The sequence below is a fragment of the Podarcis gaigeae genome (assembly GCF_964106915.1).
Source record: "Podarcis gaigeae genome assembly, chromosome: 1".
Lineage (NCBI taxonomy): Eukaryota > Metazoa > Chordata > Lepidosauria > Squamata > Lacertidae > Podarcis > Podarcis gaigeae.
In genome coordinates this window covers 130,251,600-130,274,049 of record NC_139678.1, presented here as the reverse complement: position 1 = coordinate 130,274,049, position 22,450 = coordinate 130,251,600, and the positions used below count along the sequence as shown (strand labels likewise).

General features: G+C 46.9%; 1 protein-coding gene across 2 annotated transcripts in view; it reads right to left on the bottom strand.

The window, feature by feature from the left end:
* Positions 1–22,450, bottom strand: part of NRP2 (neuropilin 2) — a 249,414-nt gene that overhangs the window by 35,549 nt on the left and 191,415 nt on the right. The window contains exons 15-16 of one of the 2 annotated variants that reach the window (XM_083706660.1): positions 19,699–19,743; positions 3,015–6,192 (exon numbers count right to left, since the gene is read on the bottom strand). In XM_083706660.1, the coding sequence (XP_083562786.1) occupies positions 5,912–6,192; positions 19,699–19,743 (326 nt within the window). In that variant the 3' untranslated portion in view covers positions 3,015–5,911. Of the gene's footprint in view, positions 1–3,014; positions 6,193–19,698; positions 19,744–22,450 lie in introns of those variants that run through there. The other variant, XM_083706659.1, reaches the window with a different exon arrangement.

Here is a 22,450-nt window from a genome sequence, read left to right as displayed (position 1 = left end):
GTTGGATTCCTGGGGAAGGAGGGAGAGGGTGCCTGGATGATATATATACTGCATGAAATTTCTCATTTCTTTGGACTTGCTGTGGACTGACCATGCAAGTGCCTTTCTGCTGTTCCGGAAAACAGAAATAAAGAACTCTTTCTCTGAACCAACCCTCGGTGCCATTTGACTTCCTTCCTCCTGTCCGGGAGCAACGCAGACCCAATCGGTGAACTCCAATAAGGCTACAGGGGCAGCTCTCCAAAAGCCACATGCTGGTGTTGGATGTGGAGAACACACACCTCCTTGGGTGTGCGCATGCGCGCGCGCACACACACACACACACACACATTCAGACACATAATTTAGCTAGGCAGGCATATGCAAACTCAGATAGTCTCTGCTAAGGGGTGGGGACTTTCGGCACACCAGGCTTTGCTATGCATGAAAAAGCCTTCCACTTACCTTGCAAAGGAACCTCTTCTCCCTCTGACGCAGGGCCAATGGAGGGCACAAGGGCTTAGGAAACAGGAAGGAGTGTCCCTTCTGCACACTTCCGCTTCCTTCTTCATAACCTCTTGTTATGGACTGCTGGACTGGACTGCAAGTGATGTGCAGCCAACAGCAAGCCAAAGCAAAACATGAAGCCATCTCTCACATGGTGTTCAGTTAGGGCAGGTGTGGGCAACCTTTGCCCTGCCAGCCAATGGTGCTGAACTACAACTCCCATCAGTCCCGACAAGCTTGGGCAATGGGCAGGGATGATGGGAGTTGCAGTTCGGCAACATCTGGAGGGCCAAAGGTTTCCCTCAACTGAATTAAACAGGGGAGAGGAGAAGCGAGAAGCAACAGCAGCACATTTCTGTTGTAGCATCTAATTATACTCTAAGATTCCTGAGGAAAACCAAGGGAAGTGGGCCAGCACAGACAACGCCAGGTGAGCTGTTTCCTCCCCAAACACACACCAGCAAGTTTAGAACTTCCTATACAGTAATGCGGGTGGCACTGTGGGTTAAACCACAGAGCCTAGGGCTTGCCGATCAGAAGGTCGGCGGTTCGAATCCCCGCGACGGGGTGAGCTCCCATTGCTCGGTCCCTGCTCCTGCCAACCTAGCAGTTCGAAAGCACGTCAAAGTGCAAGTAGATAAATAGGTATCACTCCGACGGGAAGGTAAACGGCATTTCTGTGCGCTGCTCTGGTTCGCCAGAAGCAGCTTAGTCATGCTGGCCACATGACCCGGAAGCTGTATGCCGGTTCCCTCAGCCAGTAAAGCGAGATGAGCGCCGCAACCCCAGAGTCGGTCATGACTGGACCTAACGGTCAGGGGTCCCTTTACCTTATACAGTAAGCCCACAGCTTACGTGGGGATTACGTTCCGGGGATCACGCCTAAAGCCAACATTACGTAAAGTCCGTTGGGTTCAATGGTGGGCGGGATTGCCAATGTCAATTTCCCCCAGAAACCCGGCCCCTTTTAAAGTATATTTTTTTTTACCATGCGCATAATTTGTGGGTTTACTGCATCCATAAAAATGTAAAGCCGCAGAGGTAGATGGACTAAAGGTGTGACTCAATATAAGGCAGTGCCCTGTGATCCCCATATGCTTCTACAGAGCCTCTGAAATTCTGCAGATCAGCTGAAGACAAGCATGGGAAACACAACTCTATACTGCCCTTAGCGCTGTCAATGAACTACTCTTATGTGTAGTTATGTGAGAAGCAGCTTCCTTGTCCCTGTTGTTCAGGCTGCGTACTAGACACCATGCCTTTATAGCATATTTAAAGATAAAGGCATGGGACCCCTGTCTGTTAGGTCCAGTCACGGACGACTCTGGGGTTGTGGCGCTCATCTCACTTTACTGGCTGAGGGAGCCGACATTTGTCCACAGACAGTTTTTCCGGGTCATGTGGCCAGCATGACTAAGCCGCTTCTGGCAAACCAGAGCAGCGCACGGAAACGCCATTTACCTTCCCGCCGGAGCGGTACCTACTGATCTACTTGCACTTTGACATGCTTTCGAACTGCTAGGTTGGCAGGAGCAGGGACCGAGCAACGGGAACTCACCCCGTCATGGGGATTCGAACCACCGACCTTCTGATCAGCAAGCCCAAGAGGCTAAGTGGTTTAGACCACAGCGCCACCCATGTCCCTCCTAAAGCATATTTACACCCCCCAAAAAGAATCCCGGTAATTGCATTTACCCCTCAGCACCCTTAACAAACTAATTTCCAGTATTATCTGATGGCATGTAAGCAGCTGCACACTCAAGATCAATTTGTGTGAAACAGCTATCCCACCGTCAACTTGAGTCATTCTCTGCATTCATAACCAAGAGCGGGTTTTGAATTTTTCAAAGTCCGCTCGGCATTCGCCAGGATGACCAAAGTATGACTAGGGGTTATGTGGTGGCTGTGGTCTACTCTAGTGAGATGAAATCGGGGCTATTTGTTTTATTCCTGGGATAACAGCAGCATAATCTTGGGGGGGGGGGAGTGTAGTGGTGATATAATCCAACTCCTCCAACCCTTCCTTCACTTCAAATCAGTGGCTTTAATGTATTAAGATTTAAGCCTCCAATTTCAAAGTGGAGGTGATCAAAGTGTTTTAATGTCAAGTTCTCCTGGAGAGGAGAGGGCTTCATAAGCTTCCATATTTCCCCACCTGGGTGTTAGAAATCCATAGCCTCACATTCCAGCGGTCTTTAGTCATCTTGCCTGGACTCTTGCCCTGCATTTCTTGTTCAGTCCACAATTACTTCAGCCATGTTTGTGGTGCTGCAGATTCAGTTTTCCCCAGTCTCCAATCTCACACCTACCATTTGACCAGCTGGTCCCCCCCTTTGATTACCCCCCTCTCTCCTGGGTGAAACACACCGATAAGGCTCTAACCCTGAAATAATAGATCTAAAGACCCCCTAGACAATACACACACACACACACACACACACACACACATATTTGCAAATACATTTACGTTCAGACACACTGTTCTTACAATCCGATCGGGAGGAGAAGGGGGACAAAAACCAGATATATCTATAAAAAATATCATCATTTTATTACATTCCACACAGTACATTGTTAAGAATTTCAAAATTCCACAAGATATTTTCACACACAGGCAACTGGGTGATGTTGACAATGTCACAGCTGTTAAGGGGCGGGAGTGAAAAGTGGCAGTAAAAATCATGGGAGGGTGACAGGGCAGTCTTTGGCGAATATCTAAAAATGGGATCTCTCAATCGGGTTAAAACATACCCAGGCTGAGCATATTTGAACTATTGTGAAATCTGGAATACAACTGGAGGTATTTACACTTGACTGCTGTTGGGGGTTAGGGTGGGGAGATCAGGAAAATCAGTGGGAGGGGAAAGTTTACATTTTTCTCATTTTATTTTGTTTATTATATTTTTATCCCACCTTTCCTTCCAAAGGAGCCCAGGGTGCCAAATTCACTTTGGAGATTTCCAATCACACGTACCAGGGATACAGAAATTAAGGTACTTACTAACATTATTTGCTTCCACACTGGAAGATGTTCTCTTGGGACCCACAAGAACGAACAAATCACATCTCAAAAGGTGGCTACTGCATATCTCCTGGCATAAGATGAAGTTGTCACCTTGCTCAGAGGCAAGGTGTCTCTCCCCTCCCCCCCCAAAAAAATATTCTGTGATCTGGGACAGGTGATCGCTTTGCTCTCACAAATCCCTTCTTTCTAGATGCAGTTTATAAGCACACAAACTCCTTTCCCTAATCCCACCCCCCATATGCACTCTGCACTTTAAAGAACAATTTCCCTAATAAACAGCACTGTGTGGCATTTTAAACCAGCTAAGCAAGCATCTGGACAGAGTAAATTTGCTACATGCACTTAGAGCATGCTACCTGAATAACACAGGGCGGAAGGATGTGACATTGACACCCCTAGATCAAAGTGTTCATTTTGGGGAACTTGGCAAAGAATATCCACTTTCTTTCATGACCCATGCCAACCCTGTACATACATAGGGTTCAACCCACTGGGAGTTTGTCCCGCATGGTTATATCAGGGACAGGTCTTGGGGCCGGTCCACACTTCCACTGTCCCGTGTCTAGAAAGAATGGGGCAAAAAGAGGTGTGCACCGCCCCCAAGACACAGGGCTGAGTGGTTTCTCCCTTGCCCAGCTCCTTTCCCAGAGAAAACCACTCTCTACATCAGAAGAAATATGTGGAAAACCTGATTGCTGTTTGCTCTGAATGAGCGCCAAAGAGCAGTTTTCCCCAGCGGGGAGCAGCAGGACAAGAGGAAACCTGGATATGCCCCCAGTCATTTTAGTAGGGCTTCCATAATGGAAAGCACTCATGACTTTCACCCCTAGTATTACAACGCTGCTACTCTCGCCTGAATTCTCAGTTTTCACATCAGGGAGAAATGGCAGACAGGAACTTTAAGAAGGATATAGCAAGTAGTCATGGCTGGATTTTTTTTTTTAAGCAAACAAAGTGTTCAGTGGAGATGTATTTTGCCAGAAAATATGTCAGATTTAACCATTCCAACCACCTTTGTGTGTTATCACTTGATAAATCCATATAAGGCATTTCCATTGCATTACTTCAGAGCAAAATCAATAGATAAAGGCTCCATTATACCATCTTTGTTAAAGATGCAGAGATAGTTGGGTTTTAGCAGGCCCTATTCTCGGGGCTTTGGTTGACAGATGTCACTACCAACATCTTAAGAAGCAACATGGCCACAAAAGTAAATTGTGTCAGGCAGCCATTTATGTCGACATGGAGAGAGAAAACAAGGGGGCAAAGCGTTCTTTGTGTCTTTTTTCAAAATTACCAGTAAAAACACAATGGCGGCATTTCCTTGCTCTCGCAAAAAAATAAGAAACGAAAGCATCACCAAGAGTGAGGTTTACCTATAAAATGAAATAAACCTCAGATTCATGGAGCTATAGCGTTTTTCAAAACCTTACATCTATTGGCATCTATGCATCTCTCTAAGGCTGGGTTTAACAGATAAACTGAACATTCATTACAAGCTTCTTTCTATTTTTAATAAGGCAACTTGAAAAATATTTGTTTTGTTGAGGGATTAATTCCACTACCAAAACGATGGCTATGTTTTTGTGATTTCTGGGGGGGTGAAGGAACCCTATAAGACCTTGAAGTTGACCGTCTCCAATCCTTTCTCAGTTCTCCCCCGTCATACACTGTGGCGTTTTGTTTTTGCCCTATCTTTAGGCTTGCCATTTGAAATTTTCCAGGGGCACAGCCTCTCTCCCCTCCCTCCCCCCAATCAGTATGAACCTGCTGACGTTTTCATTAAGGATATCAAATGTAAACCCAGCCAGAGCTAGATAAGGCAACAAAAAGCATCGTTCACTTCTCCTAGTAAACAAATCTGTGTATCTGTCCTCAAAAAAAGGTGTCCGGGAGCTTCCACAAGGCAGGGCAGGGGGGGGGGGGAAAGCACTCCCTTGTGAAGGTCGCAGCGGCACAAGCAAATCCCAAAAGACCTTTTCGAAATAGCCATCCAGCCAATTCCCCCCACACATGCACACTTACATACATAGATAGGTAAGAGATAATACAAGCACACAGAAATTTACTCTGGCATACTCCTCCTGACGCGCTACTGAGTCTTCTTGCAAGTTGTCTACCGGGGACAAAAAAAAACCCACGAGTCCTTGAGAAACGAAATAAAAGGAGCATTCACTTTCAAAGAGACTGGGGTGGGAGGGAGGCAAGTCTCCTCTCGCGATCCACGATGCAGCATTACCGTTTTTTAAGAGTGTTTTTTTTTTTTGTCAAGAGAACCAAGGGGAGATGTCTATAGAGTTCACAGATATGCTGGGTGAGGAGGAAAAGTGCAAAATTGAGGCAACGTCTCTGAAAGTCTCTTTTTTTAAAAAGTGTTTGTTTTGTTTCCTGGCTCCGCTCTCAGCAATGCGAACTGCGGTCTTGCTCTAGTTTTATCGTTAAGGTGGGCTCCACCGCCAGAGGGGCCCCGCTGGGATAGTGGGAGCTTTTGTAGGTGATGGAGTGATCGCTCTTCTTGGCCGCATAGCGGAAGCGGTGGTAGTGGAGCACAAGGGCCAGCACGACGGAGACCAGAACCAGAACAGCACCTCCGGCGGCCATAACGTAATACCAGTAGGCTGGGATGGGCTGCACTGACACCGTGTCCACTGTGGGCTCGTTCCCTGGCAGAAGGGTGCCCCCTGGGGGAGAGACAGAAGAACGTTGCTAGGTGGCATGCATGCAGGCTCATCAAAGCACACACACACACACACATATACATGCGTTTCAGAGTTCTCAGCAACTTAAATAAAGGTCTGCATGACCGAGCTTTCCCCTGGGTGGGAACGTAATTTGGGTTTTTGACAAGCAGGCAATTTAAAGCATTTCATTAATTAGGCTTGGGAGGAGGAGGGGGGGGAGAGGATGCAAATGTTGTTCATAGCCATTATATTTGGAAGGAACAGCTTCCGCGCCGCCCCCTGCCCCCCCTGCCACCGCCTTGCGCTCCCTGCCACAGCCACCCACAATCAGCTCCGTCTTGTTTCAGCGTGGCACTTGTTTGTCAAGCAATGACAAAACACGTCACGTTTTTTTAAAAACAAGTGACAAGAGTTTAATTGCCAAGTACGAAGGAGGTTGTGACAGGATCACAGAAGAGATTCTAGAGATGAAAAACACGCTTCGTTCCTATGGAGGGAGGGGAGCGGAAAAGGAATCTGAAGGCAAGACTCTGCCCTTCCGCAGGTCATCATGCTTCAGAGACCCAGAATTTTTAAGGCCATCCCCACCGCAATCCTATCTACTATAATTTGGGCATGGCTTTCCAAATCACAGCTAAATCAAGACCTCCGGGGAGAAGTAAGACGCCCTGTGTTCAGTGAAGTTTACTCCCCAGTAAGTACGGTGGTTCCTCGCAAGACTCCGTTCTGCGATTCTCTTCGTCTAGCGGTTTTTTCGTCTTGCGAAGCAAGCCCATTGACAGCTTAGCGGATTAGCGCTATTAGCGGTCTAGCGGCTTAGGAAAAGGGGGGGAAATGTGGGGGGAAACCGCGGGAACTCGCAAGATTTTTTCGTCTTGCGAAGCAACCCCATAGGGAAATTCGTTTTGCGAAGCGCCTCCAAAATGGAAAACCCTTTCGTCTAGCGGGTTTTCCGTCTTGCGAGGCGTTCGTCTTGCAGGGCACCACTGTAATGCTTATGGTAACAGTCTCATGCTGCAGTTCTTTTCCTTCCTACCTGTTGAATTCAATAAGATTCACTCCCAGGTGACTGTAAATAGGTTTGCAGCCTGTGTGTGTGTGTGTTACTATTTAACAACTACAGCAAGCTACAAATTCAGGCTTTACAACTCTCCTGGAATCTCTGTGCAGTGGTACCTCGGGTTACATACGCTTCAGGTTACAGACTCTGCTAACCCAGAAATAGTACCTCGGGTTAAGAACTTTGCTTCAGGATGAGAACAGAAATCGTGCTCTGGCGGCACGGCAGCAGCAGGAGGCCCCATTAGCTAAAGTGGTGCTTCATGTTAAGAACAGTTTCAGGTTAAGTACGGACCTCCGGAACGAATTAAGTACTTAACCCGAGGTACCACTGTATTTCCAATGTTTACGTTTTTTTGACCCCATCGAAGTTGTGTCTTGAGGACCAGAGGAGATGCGAAGAGGCCAACCACATTTACTTGTTCCCATGTCTTCCCCGTTCAGGTATAAAGCAGTGAATATAAAAGCTCCCCTGCTGGATCAGGTGAAAGGCTCACCTGGTCCAGGATCCTGTTCTCTTGAGTGGCCAACCAGATGTCTATGAAAAGCAGGTAAGCAGGACCTAAAAGCACCCTCTCCCCTTGTGACAGTGGAGGCAGAACACAGCCATCCTGGCTAGCAGCCGCTGATATTCTTACCCTTCATGAGTTTGTCTAATCCTCTTTCAAAGCCATCCAGTTTGGTAGCCATCTCTATGCAATTAATCCAGAATGCGGCAGCTAGACTAGTGACTGGGAGTGGCCGCTGGGACCACATAACACCGGTCTTGAAGGACCCACATTGTCTCCCAGTACGTTTCCGAGCACAATTCAAAGCGTTGGTGCTGACCTTTAAAGCCCTAAACAGCCTCGGACCTGTATACCTGAAGGAGCGTCTCCACCCCCATCGTTCAGCCCGGACACTGAGGTCCAGCACCGAGGGCCTTCTGGCGGTTCCCTCATTGCGAGAAGTGAGGTTACAGGGAACCAGACAGAGGGCCTTCTCGGTAGTGGCACCCACCCTGTGGAACGCCCTCCCATCAGATGTGAAGGAAATAAGCAGCTATCCTATCTTTAAAAGACATCTGAAGGCAGCCCTGTTCAGGGAAGTTTTTAATATTTAACGCTGTACGGTTTTTAACACTTGATTGGGAGCCACCCAGAATGGCTGGGGAAACTCAGCCAGATGGGCGGGGTATAAATAATAAATTATTATTATTATTATTATTATTATTATTATTATTATTATTATTATGCACTATGCGAAGGAGGACTTTCTTTTGCCTGTTCTGAATCTTCCAAGTTCCAGCAGTATGAGAGAGAAAATCTTCTCTATCCACTCTGCTCACACCATCACATCTCCTTTTCTCTAGACTAAAAAACCCCCAAATGTTGTAGCCTCTCTCCTCATAGGGCAGTTGCTCCATCCCCTTGGCCATATTGAGTTATTCAGAAAGCTGCATGCTTCAGACGCTATATTTTGCATGGAATGCAAAGATGCAAGGAAAACATGCCTAGCATTGTTGCTGGGAAGCCCCACAAGTCCCCACCCAGACCCCCTTGCCCGTGGGAGCAGGGTGCCTCTATCATGGCGGGGAAACCGTTTCTCTATCTTTGAGCGTATTCATTTAAGGGTGAAGGTAAGAGTACGTTTCCTAGCACAGTTCAAAGTGTTGGTGCTGACCTTTAAAGCCCTAAACGGCCTCGGTCCAGTATATCTGAAGGAGCATCTCCACCTCCATCATTTTGACCGGACACTGAGGTCCAGCACCGAGGGCCCTCTGGTGGTTCCTTCACTGTGAGAAGCAAAGCTACAGGGAACCAGGCAGAGGGCCTTCTTGGTAGTGGCGCCCACCCTGTGGAACGCCCTCCCACCGGATGTCAAAGAGAAAAATAACTACCAAACTTTTAGAAGACATCTGAAGGCAGCCGTGTTTAGGGAAGCTTTTAATGTTTAATAGGTTATTGTATGTTAGTGTTTTGTTGGAAGCCGCCCAGAGTGGCTGGGGGGACCCAGCCAGATGGGCGGGGTATAAATAAATTATTATTATTATTATTATTATTATTATTATTATTATTATTATTAATAAATATGAAGTCAAGATTATATTGCCTTGGGTCCAAAGGACCTGCCCAATCTAAGAGGACTCCACAACTGGGTCACTCTCTCTCTGAGCGGGTGGGTCACTGGGCATTCCACACTCACTCTCTCTAGTCATGGAAGGGATGCGCAAAATTGAGTATTCCCTTCCATGGCTAGTTGCTGGGCTTCTGCAAGCAGGGCTCTTGTTTCCTTACTCAATCCAGCAACGGCAATGACTGCTGCTTGGAAACCGATTGTGCGTGCATTCTATACATGCTCTGAATTTTACGAGGGGGGGGGGGAATAAAACGGGAAGGGCTGTGCATGGCTATAAACCCAGAAAAGAGAAGTTTCCCGCAAACAACCCTACTGAAACAAACTCTTTAAAAAAGAGATGTTTCTCCTATGCACTGTTACTGGGAGTAAGCACCACTGAACATAGGGGAACTTGCTCCTGAGTAAGCATGCGTTAGGATTATGTTGTACAACTCCAGCAAGCTGCTTTCCGTGCAGTAAGTAATTCTTTTCGATGTGGTCTATCTGCTCAGTGGGTTGGTTTCTGGTTCAGTTGTCTCAAATGCCGGGCCCCCAAATTAAGTTTAAAACTATACTCCAGAACACGTGCTTCTCCAGAAACAGAAAAAAAAGAAGCAGCCACTGAGGGATTTGTAATGGAGCAGCAAGAAAGATTCGATTTGTAGCACATACGTGAAATCCCCTTCTGGCGCACGCAAGCTAGAAGCCACCATCTAAGCCATCAGCAATGACCTCCCATCTCCACAGAGAGGCCGTTTATTGGAGAGGGTAATAGAAAGGTGACCTTTCTTCTCGCCCTCCACCAGAGACGACCCCCTCAGCGGCCGACTGGAGTGACCCAGAATGAGAACGTGCGGCAAACCTTGCGCAGAGCCTGTTCCAGACATAACTAGAGAGCCTTGAATATTAAGACCCTCTCTGGCAGGTATCAGCTTGCAGGGTCCTCTCCCCTCAAAATAAAATAAAGAAAAGTTTAGGAGAGGGAGAGGAGGTTCTGTTCCTGCCTGTCTTCATTCTTCGTCAACTGATAGGATTAAGAAGCAGAATGCTTGATGCCATTCCAGCTATTTCGGCGAGGAGGCTCTACAATCTGTCGCTTGCACTCATACTCACTCACTAAAGGTACTAATAAGAAGCTTGCTTTGCTTTTAAGATTGATATTGTGAGGGGTGTGGGCTTAGAATATGGAGCTGCAAACATCAAAAGCTGTCTAACTCCCAGTTCCCAAGGCAGATCACTGCATCTCAAAAAATCAATCGACCAAATTCAGGTCACAGTCAGTGAAGGAGGGTAGACTCTGCAGAGCAAACTGCTCCAGATGACTCCATGCCAGATGGGGAGTGTAGACTGCGAGGGCCTCGGGGGTAAAGGGAGTGACTCCTGAGAGTACGCGTGATCCAGATTGTGCTGCCTTCTGTGGTTCTGGCTCCATCTCAGGGCCATGTGCCCTGTTGCCTCTGGAGTCATGTCACTGGAGTCTGTAGCCCCTCCTGAACCCCTGCCCTGGCAACTGCCTAAAGTCAGGGTCATGACACAACTGAGCCAAGCCATGCTGTATAAGGGAAGGCAACAAGGAAATCTCCTGACCCTAAATATGTGAGGTAGTCAGGCCACGATGGAGTGCTAAGTACATTTCACTGGTTGCAATTCCCATCCCATCAATGGGGGTTAAGATGGCGGAGGGAGCCAAATTCATAGCCAGTCTATGCACTGTGGGTTGTAGGAGAGGGGAGATGTAAAGGTAATGGGACCCCTGACCATTAGGTCCAGTCGTGGCCGACTCTGGGGTTGCGGCACTCAACTTGCTTTATTGGCCGAAGGAGCCAGCGTACATCTTCCAGGTCATGTGGCCAGCATGACTAAGCCGCTTCTGGCGAACCAGAGCAGCGCATGGAAACGCCATTTACCTTCCCGCTGGAGTGGTACCTATTTATCTACTTGCACTTTTGGGCGTGCTTTTGAACTGCTAGGTTGGCAGGAGCAGGGACCGAGCAATGGGAGCTCACTCCGTTGCAGGGATCCGAACCGCCGACCTTCTGATCAGCAAGCCCTAGACTCTGTGGTTTAACCCACAGCGCCACCCGCATTAATTCAGAGGACTTCTGATTAGCCTGATTCACACCCACCTTCTCTGCATTCCTTGCTTTCTCCCCCAAATGAACATTTGGTTCATTTTCTAGTGGAAACTTCCGTCTTGTTTCAAGAAAAGAAACATTAACAAAGGTGGCCATAAAACAACACTGGAGTAATAACGCTGCCTATCTCCTTAGGGAGGATGAACAAGTACAAACTGTCCGGCAAAGTGACAAATGATGTAAATATCTCCAGTTGATCTCCCTGCTGTGCCACCCAGGCAGCCCAGGAATGAAAAACACAAATGGCAGTTTAATCACCAACCTCTTGTAGCCAAGTCACTGGCACTTCAAGGTCTGGATTCTCAGAGACAGCAATGCAACCCTATGCCAAGGGGGAGGTGGAATCGACTCTGTGGGTCCTTCCTGGCTCAATGATGACCTTTCTTCCTTCTATTCTACCGTTAAATGATTAAACCTTGCTGGAAAAGGATGCTCTTTCCCTTTCTCTTGCCTTCAGTGTGGGTAGAAGTCAGAGAATGAGAATCATGACTGAACTATATTCAGGTCCGGGGAAAACATGTGCATAAGGTAAAAGTAAAGGGACCCCTGACCATTCGATTCAGTCATGGCTGACTCTGGGGTTGCGGCGCTCATCTCGCATTACTGGCCGTGGGAGCCGGCGTACAGCTTCCGGGTCATGTGGCCAGCATGACCAAGCCGCTTTTGGCGAACGAGAGCAGCACACGGAAACGCCATTTACCTTCCCGCCGGAGTGATACCTATTTATCTACTTGCACTTTGACGTGCTTTCGAACTGCTAGGTTGGCAGGAGCAGCAGGGACCGAGCAACGGGAGCTCACCCTGTCACGGGGATTCGAACCACCGATCTTCTGATCGGCAAGTCCTAGGCTCAGTGGTTTGACCCACAGCGAATCATGACTGAACTATATTCAGGTCCGTGGAAAACATGTGCATATCTAGACTCAATTAGCAGGAAAAATCAAGTTCAAGTGGTTCTTGGGTTTGGGGAAACCTCCACTGGGGGGTGTGGCAAGGTACAAAGACCTGTACCAAGAACGGGATATTTTAATGTTTCACGGGATCTCCGGACAGAATGGAAGCAAGGAGACTTAAGTTCCTTATGGGGTTGAAAAGAATCCATACTTTTTGTCGCATAGTGGACCAGGGATCTGTATTTGTGCAACATTGCTTTCTGGGGAATGAAGTCTACAAATAAAAATGCATTTCCAAGGCATCACCCTGGGTCACAAGCTAACGTTTTTATTTCATAAATGCACCTGGTTCCTTGCTGTCGTTTCACCTTAACAGACTTTCCAAGCTTCTTTCAGCTTCCTTGGGGCCTGGTACTGTGATCCTACCCTCCAAGACAACCGTTTCAAAAGGGATGTATCATCCTAGAATTTTGGTGGTACTGATCACACTACCACCCCACATTCCCCATCATTAAATCATGCTTCTGATGAATCAGCTGCAGCCGATGATGGACCCTCGTATTCTGTGCCTAGCTGCTAAAGTTGCTTGGGGTGGTTTCAGGTGTGCCTGTGACTTCCTTTCTCTCTGTCCCTCTTTCTTTTCAGCATGCAGTCGGGTGCAAGTACATATACCGTATTTTTGCTCTATAAGACTCACTTTTTCCCTCCTAAAAAGTAAGGGGAAATGTATGTGCATCTTATGGAGTGAATGCAGGCTGCACAGCTATCCCAGAAGCCAGAACCGCAAGAGGGATTGCTGCTTTCACTTCGCAGCGATCCCTCTTGCGGTTCTGGCTTCTGAGATTCAGAATTTTTTTTTTCTTGTTTTCCTCCTTCAAAAACTAGGTGCGTCTTGTGGTCTGGTGCGTCTTATAGAACAAAAAATACGGTACATAGTCATCTCTTGTAACATATAAACGGATGCCACAGGGTATATAAATGTAGATATGGTACATGTGACTCCAAAGTGCCCTAATTCTTTTTCCTCTCATCATCTTCTATAGCGTGATAAAGCCAGTTTGGGACCAACAGACTTTGTCACACTATCCTACTGCTAAAAATAGTTGCCCATTTCCTTCCGAACTAACACTGCAGATTCCATCACCTTTAGGATACACGTACCAAGACCTGCCTTAAACCAACAGTCCATCCTGCTTTGTGCTACCAACTCTGGGTGGCAGCAGCTTGCAAGGAGCTTCGGCTGCTCTGCCACTCGGAGTCCCTTTGGGAGAAGCTGCATGTCAGAATCAATGCTGAAAATGGCCAACCTATGTCACGTTCTCTCTCGTCCACGACCCTCCCCGCTCCCCCACATCCTAATGATCAATATGTTAAGCATTTCCCTCCCCTGATCAGAAATAGCCAACTATGTGAGCAGGGAAATGCTCAGTAGAAGGGTCTCAAGTAGCAGGGCTAGGAAACATAACAGGTGAAGTGCTTTAACAAGCGGCCAGGGGAGATGGATTGCTGGCCTGGGCTCAGCTACAGCTCCTTGTGTACGTTTCCTAAAGGTAACAGGCTCTTCTCTTACAGGCTGAAACCAAAGTAACAGAACAACAACAACAACAACGGGTTGATCTTTTAACATCCCTAGTGTTGAGTGGGACTTGCTGATCAGAAGGTCGGCGGTTCGAATCCCCACGACGGGGTGAGCTCCCGTTGCTCGGTCCCTGCTCCTGCCAACCTAGCAGTTCAAAAGCACGTCAAGGGGATTCAAACCGCCGACCTTCTGATCAGCAAGTCCTAGGCTCTGTGGTTTAACCCACAGCGCCACCCGCGTCCCCTATCCCAGTGAATACCTGGTAGCTAGAGCTTATTCCATTTGTTTCTGCTGAGTAGTGCATGTGGGATCCTGCTTCAACTAGTCTGGAAAGGACATGCAGTGAAGGTCTGGGAGGAGAGAACTCTTGAGGTGTGGGGAGGGACCACAGCTACCTCGTCTCCCGATTCCCTGGCAAACTTTCAAAGCGCAAGAGGAAATCCCTGGGCTGCAACCTGGCAGTCCTGCTTAGTCCCGTCAAAATGTTTACACGATCTTTTCTGACACAAAAATGGCCTGTAGAAGTCATCCCACGTCCTTCAGTTGCAACTTGCACGGGGGCCTGCGAATCGCTCAGAGCTGGGCTGATGTGGAATACAGCTGTGCCTGGGCTTCTGTCAGGTTAGGGTGCCTCATATATGAAAACACAGCAGAATGAAAGCACATCCAAGCCGTCTCATAAAATCCACCCCTCAGGCCATACAATCTCATATGTTCAACAAAATTACTTTTAGGCTGGTGTTTCTAAACTCTGCTTCCAGTAAACACGGAGCTTTGCTTTTGTTTTCATTTTCAAGGGTAACTAACAATTTGCATTTGCCTTACTTTTTGTGAAGAACGTTAAGGAGCATTCAACGAAGCATTTCGTTTATACAAGGCAGAGGGCTGGCTGGCATTTCAGAGTTCTCACTGTGGGGATAAATCTGTGTCTAGGGTGTACCAGTTCAGGGTTCATCCACATTTCCACTTGACCCATGCTCTCTAGGTCTGAGCAATTTTCTGTTTGCCCGGCCACTATCCCCAGGAAACCCCACTCTTCAAGCACCAAATCAGAGCAAATATCAACCCGCCAAAAACCCAACTGATGTTTGCTCCAAATCAGCAGTAAAGATTGGGTTTTCCCAGGGGAAAGCCGCAGGACAAGCCGATGTCCGGATGAGCCCTCAGGCTGCATGACTGACTATTCCACCATATGAAAAGAATCTCTGCACATAGGAAACTAGCACGTCAAGGAGAAGGCTGGATTAGAACACTTCTACTAGGCATCTAAAGTAAAGGTAAAGGGACCCCTGACCATTAGGTCCAGTCATGACCGACTCTGGGGCTGCGGCGCTCATCTCGCTTTATTGGCCGAGGGAGCCGGCGTACAGCTTCCGGGCCATGTGGCCAGCATGACTAAGCCGCTTCTGGCGAACCAGAGCAGTGCACAGAAAAGCCGTTTACCTTCCCGCCGGAGCGGTACCTATTTATCTACTTGCACTTTGACATGCTTTCGAACTGCTAGGTTGGCAGGAGCAGGGACCGAGCAACGGGAGCTCACCCCGTCGTGGGGATTCGAACCGCCGACCTTCTGATCAGCAAGTCCTAGGCTCTGTGGTTTAACCCACAGGGCCACCCACATCTAGATGTCTGGTTTTGTTTGTCATGTAGAAGGATTGCCACCCCACCACAGAAGAACATTTCTGCTTGTGAAACTTCACCTGAAAGGGTACAGCTGAGACACTAGTCAACCAGCGAGATCTAGGCCAGAATCATAGCTGGGTGTTTCTGCAATCACAGATTGAAATGTGGATCCCAAATTCTCCATCAGAACACGGCTGCCCTCCTGTCTTTTGAAAATGTGTCAGAATTGGACCTCAGAACGCCATTTCTGTCTCCTCCAACTGGAGTGAGAAGGGAGCATGCCTGAAATAATATCCTATGGTTTATTAATAGTTCTGAACAAATATGCCCAGGACTTGAGCAAGCAGTGCCCTCAAAGAGGTGCTCTGCTGAGAGCCCAGCATGCTTTGCTTCATCCTGAGCATACTTTGAATGAAGATGGAATCACTGGTGTGTTCACGGCCTGACTGCTGTACCAGGGAACCTCCGCTCTGACTTCTCGCATTAAAACCAAACAAAATGCCAGGACCCTTACAAATAAAATATTAGGCTTTTAAAAGCTGAGCTGCCATTCATATGTAGCAGGGCTGCAATTCACTCTCTGGTCCATCTCTGCCTCCTCCCACTCCCATTGATAAAGGGCAGTATATAAATTGAAATAATAATAGTAACATGCAAACGCAAAGGCAGTGGAAGGACCGAAAGAGATTCCTAGCCTAGCACAAGTACAGCAAGCATAGAAAGACCTGAGATCATAGATGGTTGACAAATACAGCGTGATTTGGCCAATCATATTATGCAGATGATCACCTTGCCAACAAAGGTCCGTATAGTCAAAGCTATGGTTTTCCCAGTAGTGATGTATGGAAGTGAGAGCTGGACCATAAAGAAGGCTGATCGCCAAAGAATTGATGCATTTGAATTCTGGTGCTGGAGGAGACTCTTGAGAGTCCCATGGACTGCAAGAAGATCAAACCTAGCCATTCTGAAGGAAATCAGCCCTGAGTGCTCACTGGAAGGACAGATCCTGAAGCTTGAGGCTCCAGTACTTTGGCCACCTCATGAGAAGAGAAGACTCCCTGGAAAAGACCCTGATGTTGGGAAAGATGGAGGGCACAAGGAGAAGGGGACAACAGAGGACAAGATAGTTGGACAGTGTTCTCAAAGCTACCAGCATGAGTTTGACCAAACTGTGGGAGGCAGTGGAAGACAGGAGTGCCTGGCGTGCTCTGGTCCATGGGGTCACGAAGAGTTGGACACGACTAAACGACTAAACAACAACAACAAATTATGCAGATGACGACTCCAGTTACTATATGGAAGCCAAGTTTAACTATCTGCCATTCATGAATGAAGGCTTAAGGGAATTCCTGTTAACGCTACAGATTTGCTTGCAACGCCCATGTAACTTCTTTGTAATTTTAAGAACAGAAGAAGAGCCTGTTGGATCAGCATTCTGTTCTCACCGTGACCAACCCGAAGCCCATGGGAATCCCAAAAGCAGGGCCAGAGCACAAGAGTGTCAGCATCACGCCAACAGTGGCCAAAACTTGGGGTTGAACTATTGGGTCTGCTTCCTATTAGGAAAATAATAAGTGAGCCAGCAAAATCTAAGTATAAAAATAATCATGACTAGGTTGCTAAGGAACTTGGAAGCATTAACTTCCAGATCAAAGCAGAGGTTTATGGATGTCTGTGCACCTTTCACCCTTGGCCACAACAGATGCGCTGCCTCTCCGTGTTCAATGCCAGACGACTTTACAAACTACTTTTCAAAGAGAAGCCACCTTCTCCCACCCACTGAGAAGGCATCTCTTCTGGAAGTCAAAGCCAGCCGCTTTGGCGATGCGTCAGTAACGGCCTGAGAGATTGCTCCAGGAAGAGCAGTCTATCCAATGATAAATAAAAAGGAAATGATTTAATAGAAGCAGAAAGCTCTTGGAGGCGGACCCTCCCTGCCTTTTTGCCGCGCCGGGGTTTTCACCATCCCACAGGTGAAAAGAGCGTTACACAATGAAACGAAATGAAAAATCTCTGGAGCCGCCATGCTCCTTTCCCCACACCACAGCATCTCCACTGACTCAGAAACAAGTTTAATGAAGAGGACAGTCTCTCCGAATCCCTCTCTCCTTTTGTTTCCCTCTGAAGGTTTTATCAACTCCAGGCATCCCATTTTCTTTTCTCCAGGCCAGAATTAAGCTATTAAATGCACAATTTCACTCTGCTTCTCTCTTACTAAATGTCAGCCTTCAAACTCAGGGTGACAGCTGCTCCTGTGATCCAGTCCCCTCCCCATCCCGCCCTCCCTGCTGCTGTGGTCCCTAAAAGCCCCACCGCAGCCCCTGCCTTGCCACTTTTTGGCTGGAATGCAAAACCTCTCTGTGCTAAATATTAATCATTCCCACCTCATTGCACTTCTAATTCGCCGCTGATTTGGGGGTTAAGCCTCCCTGCGGTTGCGGTCCATTCCCCCAGCCCCACATCTTAAAGCTTCACTGCTCTTCCCTAGGCGCTGCAGAGGCACAGGGGTTTATCTGTAGCCACATTTATCCCTGTTACCATTTTATTACATCTGAGTGAAGCTGATGAGTTAAGACCACAATCTAAAGCTTTCAGGTGTCCTTCTAAAGTTGGTTTGTGAAAGGTTTTTGACCGGGCTGCAGGGGGCACACCTGGAAGATCCAGGGATCTGTTGCAACACTTCTGATCTAGGCAGACAAGAAGTGGGGGGCTGCCCTTGAGACAGACCCAGAATCTCCAGCAGGTGCAGAATGCTGCAGCGAGACTCCTTACGGGGTCCTCGCTGCGAGATCACATTCACCCGGTGCTATACCAGCTGCACTGGCTCCCAGTGGAGTACAGGATCAGGTTTAAGGTGCTGGTTTTAACCTTTAAAGCCCTATACAGCCTAGGACCCTCGTACCTACGGGACGGCCTCTCTTGGTATGTCCCACGGAGGACCTTACGGTCTTCAAACAACAACATCTTGGAGGTCCCAGGCCACAGGGAGGTTAGGCTGGCCTCAACCAGAGCCAGGGCTTTTTCGGCTGTGGCTCCGATCTGGTGGAACGCGTTGTTACAAGAGACTAGGGCCCTGCGGGACTTGACATCTTTCCGCAGGGCCTGCAAGACAGAGCTGTTCCACCAGGCCTTTGACTGAGGCATAGTCTGACCCCCTCCTTTGGCAATCTTCACAGAACTCTAGCCCAATGGTTGCCATCAATTTGATTTGAATTATTTTTATAATGAAATGATTTTAGAATGTTGTATTATTTTATTGTTGTTAGCCGCCCTGAGCCCGGCTTTGGCTGGGGAGGGCGGGAGATAAATAAAATAATAATAATAATAATAATAATAATAATAATAATAATAATAATAATAATTATTATTATTATTATTTCTTCACCTCTCTAGTCTGTGTCAGATGGAGATAAAGGCAACTCCAGAGCAGGACAGCTCTTAGACTGCAGTCTGCAAACACTGACACCTCTCACAGGGTGCCTTTGCCATTAACATCCGGTTGACAAGCAGAAATACTGTATCTGGAAGTAGATACAGTGGAGAAAAAATGCACCTGTGGAACTTCAGCCTGTCACACTGCAGCTAAACAAAACTAAAAATGTGTATTCACATACTGAGCAGCAAAGGATATTGACCCAGGTGAAAGAAAAGGCACCTGAATTTCTTCCAGTTCCCCCCTGGGAGCCAAAATGCAGAGTTTGCACTAAAGAGAAGCACAACTTATGCATCAATTAAGTACACCTATTTGCATTTCATTTGGGGGCACCTACAACTGACGTGAAAACGTGGAACAGGTTTTCGGTTGGGAAAATCTTCCGCGAGCTTTCAGACAACTTAGACGGATTCAATAAAAGCGGGAGAAAAACTATTCTGTGTTTTATGGGGCAAATAACAGCCAAGCTACTTTTAGCCCCCTTGTCTGCAGACCGTATCTAGTCTAGTGCCACCTGCTGGTGTTAAGGGATGATGCAAATGTAAACATCTTGCATAGCAGCAGGTCTTGTGTTAGTTTTTCTGTTTCTTTCTTTTGCGCGCACACACACACATTAATTTTTTAAAACTAAAATAAAAAAAAAATCATGCAGCAAGAAAGAAACTGCTAAAAGAAATGCAGTTTTACCTGAAATTTCAAATGTGTGTTCTCCAGGGAAAGCTGCGATGGGTTCTGTAAAGAAACAGGAGAGTTGAACTTTAGTCTGATCTCCAAGACAACAGATGAGAGATTCCCCAAAATGGCCTTAGCGACATGTGATCCTGGCAAAAATGCAGAAAGCTCAGACCTACAAGAGCCTCTTTGTGCAGCTTCCCCCAAATTGCCGTTTTAAATGATTATCCCCCCCCCCCTGAACTTAAGAACTCTGCTGGAAGTCATATCTCTAACAAAGCAATCCTATGTGTGTTTACTTGGAAGTAGGTCACACTGGGTGAAATGGGCCTTACCCCCTAATAATAAGTGTCTTTGGGGTTATAGGCTGACTCAACATTTTCCTTCTAGAGCAGGGGTAGGCAACCTAAGGCCCGGGGGCCGGATGCGGCCCAATCACCTTCTAAATCCGGCCCGCAGATGGTCTGGGAATCAGCGTGTTTTTACATGAGTAGAATGTGTCCTTTGATTTAAAATGCATCTCTGGGTTATTTGTGGGGCCTGCCTGGTGTTTTTACATGAGTAGAAGGTGTGCTTTTATTTAAAATGTATCTCTGGGTTATTTGTGGGGCATAGGAATTCGTTCATTATTTTTTTTTTCCAAAATATAGTCTGGCCCCCCACAAGGTCTGAGGGACGGTGGACCGGCCCACGGCTGAAAAAGGTTGCTGATCCCTGTTCTAGAGACATCACGAGATCAAAGTGTCCAAGCATTCATTCCCTACGTACAACAGAGAATACATATCCCCTTCTGGAGTCAAGCTGAGAGATGTTTGGAAAGAGATTTTTATGTATAATATTAGCAGCTTCCGCAGATGCATGAGCCTGTAGGTGGCATGAATTCTCCCCTCCTCTTGCCCTGAATTTCACATGGTCTGTGGTGCCTGATGCTACATGTTTGATAGTCAAATAGGAGAGTGTTCATCCCAGTGTCTGACTAAGCGCCAAGCAACATTGCTATGTTACTCATGCTTTTAAGAAAGTATGCTTGCTGGCCAATTTCATTTTAGAGAAAAAATCAGGTACACAGCTCTGGTCTGCAATGTATGCCCGCTGCCGAAAACCCTCTCCTACCTCCACACTGCTTTGATCCTGAAGATGCTGTTGGCTGCAAATAACAGGCCTCGGGACAAAAAAGGAGCAGCGTTTTTCAGCAGGAAATTGGCTCAGGAGCCCAATCCAGATCAGAGGTATGTTCCAGAACATGATTCCGCAGCTGCTTTTTCCCCCCCTCCCCAGATTAAGCTGACCAGTTTAAACGTGCTTTTTTCAAAAGTGTGAATAGCATACCATGCTATCTGACCACAAGATTGGCTGGTTTGGGATGCATTAGACCAGTGGAAGGGGAACTGAGCTCAAAGGAACAGTCTTCCAAATGGGAGGATATCAAACCCGAGTATACCTGAGGGAGCGTCCCATTGTTCAGCCCAGACACTGAGGTCCAGCTCCGAGGACCTTCTGGTAGTTCCCTCACTGCGAGAAGTGAGGTTACATGGAAACAGGCAGAGGGCCTTCTCGGTGGTGGCACCCTCCCTGTGGAACGCCCTCCCATCTGATGTCAAGGAAATAAACAACCATCTGACTTTTAGAAAACATCTGAAGGCAGCCCTGTTTAGGGAAGTTTTTAATGTTTGAAGCTTTATTCTGTTTTTAATGTTCTGTGGAAGGCCACACAGAGTAGCTGGGGAAACCCAGCCAGATGGGCGGGGTACAAATAATGTATTATTATTATTATTATTATTATTATTATTATTATTATTATTATTAAGCAGTAACAAGCTGCTAGAAAGAAACGGGCCAGAGAAGCGGAGGATAAATGATAAATAATAATTATCATCATCATCATCCTTAAAACGGGTTTATATTTTTTCGTAGACATTCTGACTCACTCTTAAACTGCCTCAAGCATTTACCTCTGATATTATATTACAAGGATTATGGTGGGTGATTCCTCCCCTCCCCAGTCGGGTCTTCTTTGCTTTTAAAAGCTTTGTTGCAAGCAGAAATTAATGTGATAAAGCTGTTCCTTAGCCCAGGGCAGCAATGGCAGCCAAAGCTTTCCCTGCTGAATTTTGCAGGCAGCCTACAACTCTTAAAGGCCAGAAAGATGTTGGCAACCATTTGCCGCAGTACCACTTTACAAGGCTGTTCAAAAGGAACAAGAAGGAGATAGACTGAAATTGCAGAGCTTTGAGAAATTAAAAAACAAAGTGCGAGATTGGCTTAATTATTACCAGATAATGGAGGCATATAATTTGGATAAGAAAATTGGCTTCCAGGTGGAAAAATCAAAACTAGAAACAGAGCTGTTAGAACCTAAGACTAAGATTTTGTCAAAGATGTATAACTTGCTGCTGAAATGGAATACTCAGGATGAAACGGTGAAATCTGCTATGATTAAATGGGCACAAGACGTTGGACATAACATTATGTTTGCTGACTGGGAACAGTTATGGACCACAGGTATAAAGTTTACGGCATGTAATGTCTTAAGAGAGAATATTATGAAAATGATTTACAGGTGGTACATGACCCCAGTCAACCTTGCAAAAATTTATCATTTGCCCGACAACAAATGTTGGAAATGTAAAGAAAATGAAGGTACATTCTTTCACCTTTGGGGGACGTGCCCAAGGATTAAGGCTTTCTAGGAAATGATATATAATGAAATGAAAAAGGTATTTAAATATACCTTCCTGAAGAAACTAGAGGCCTTTCTCCTGGGCAT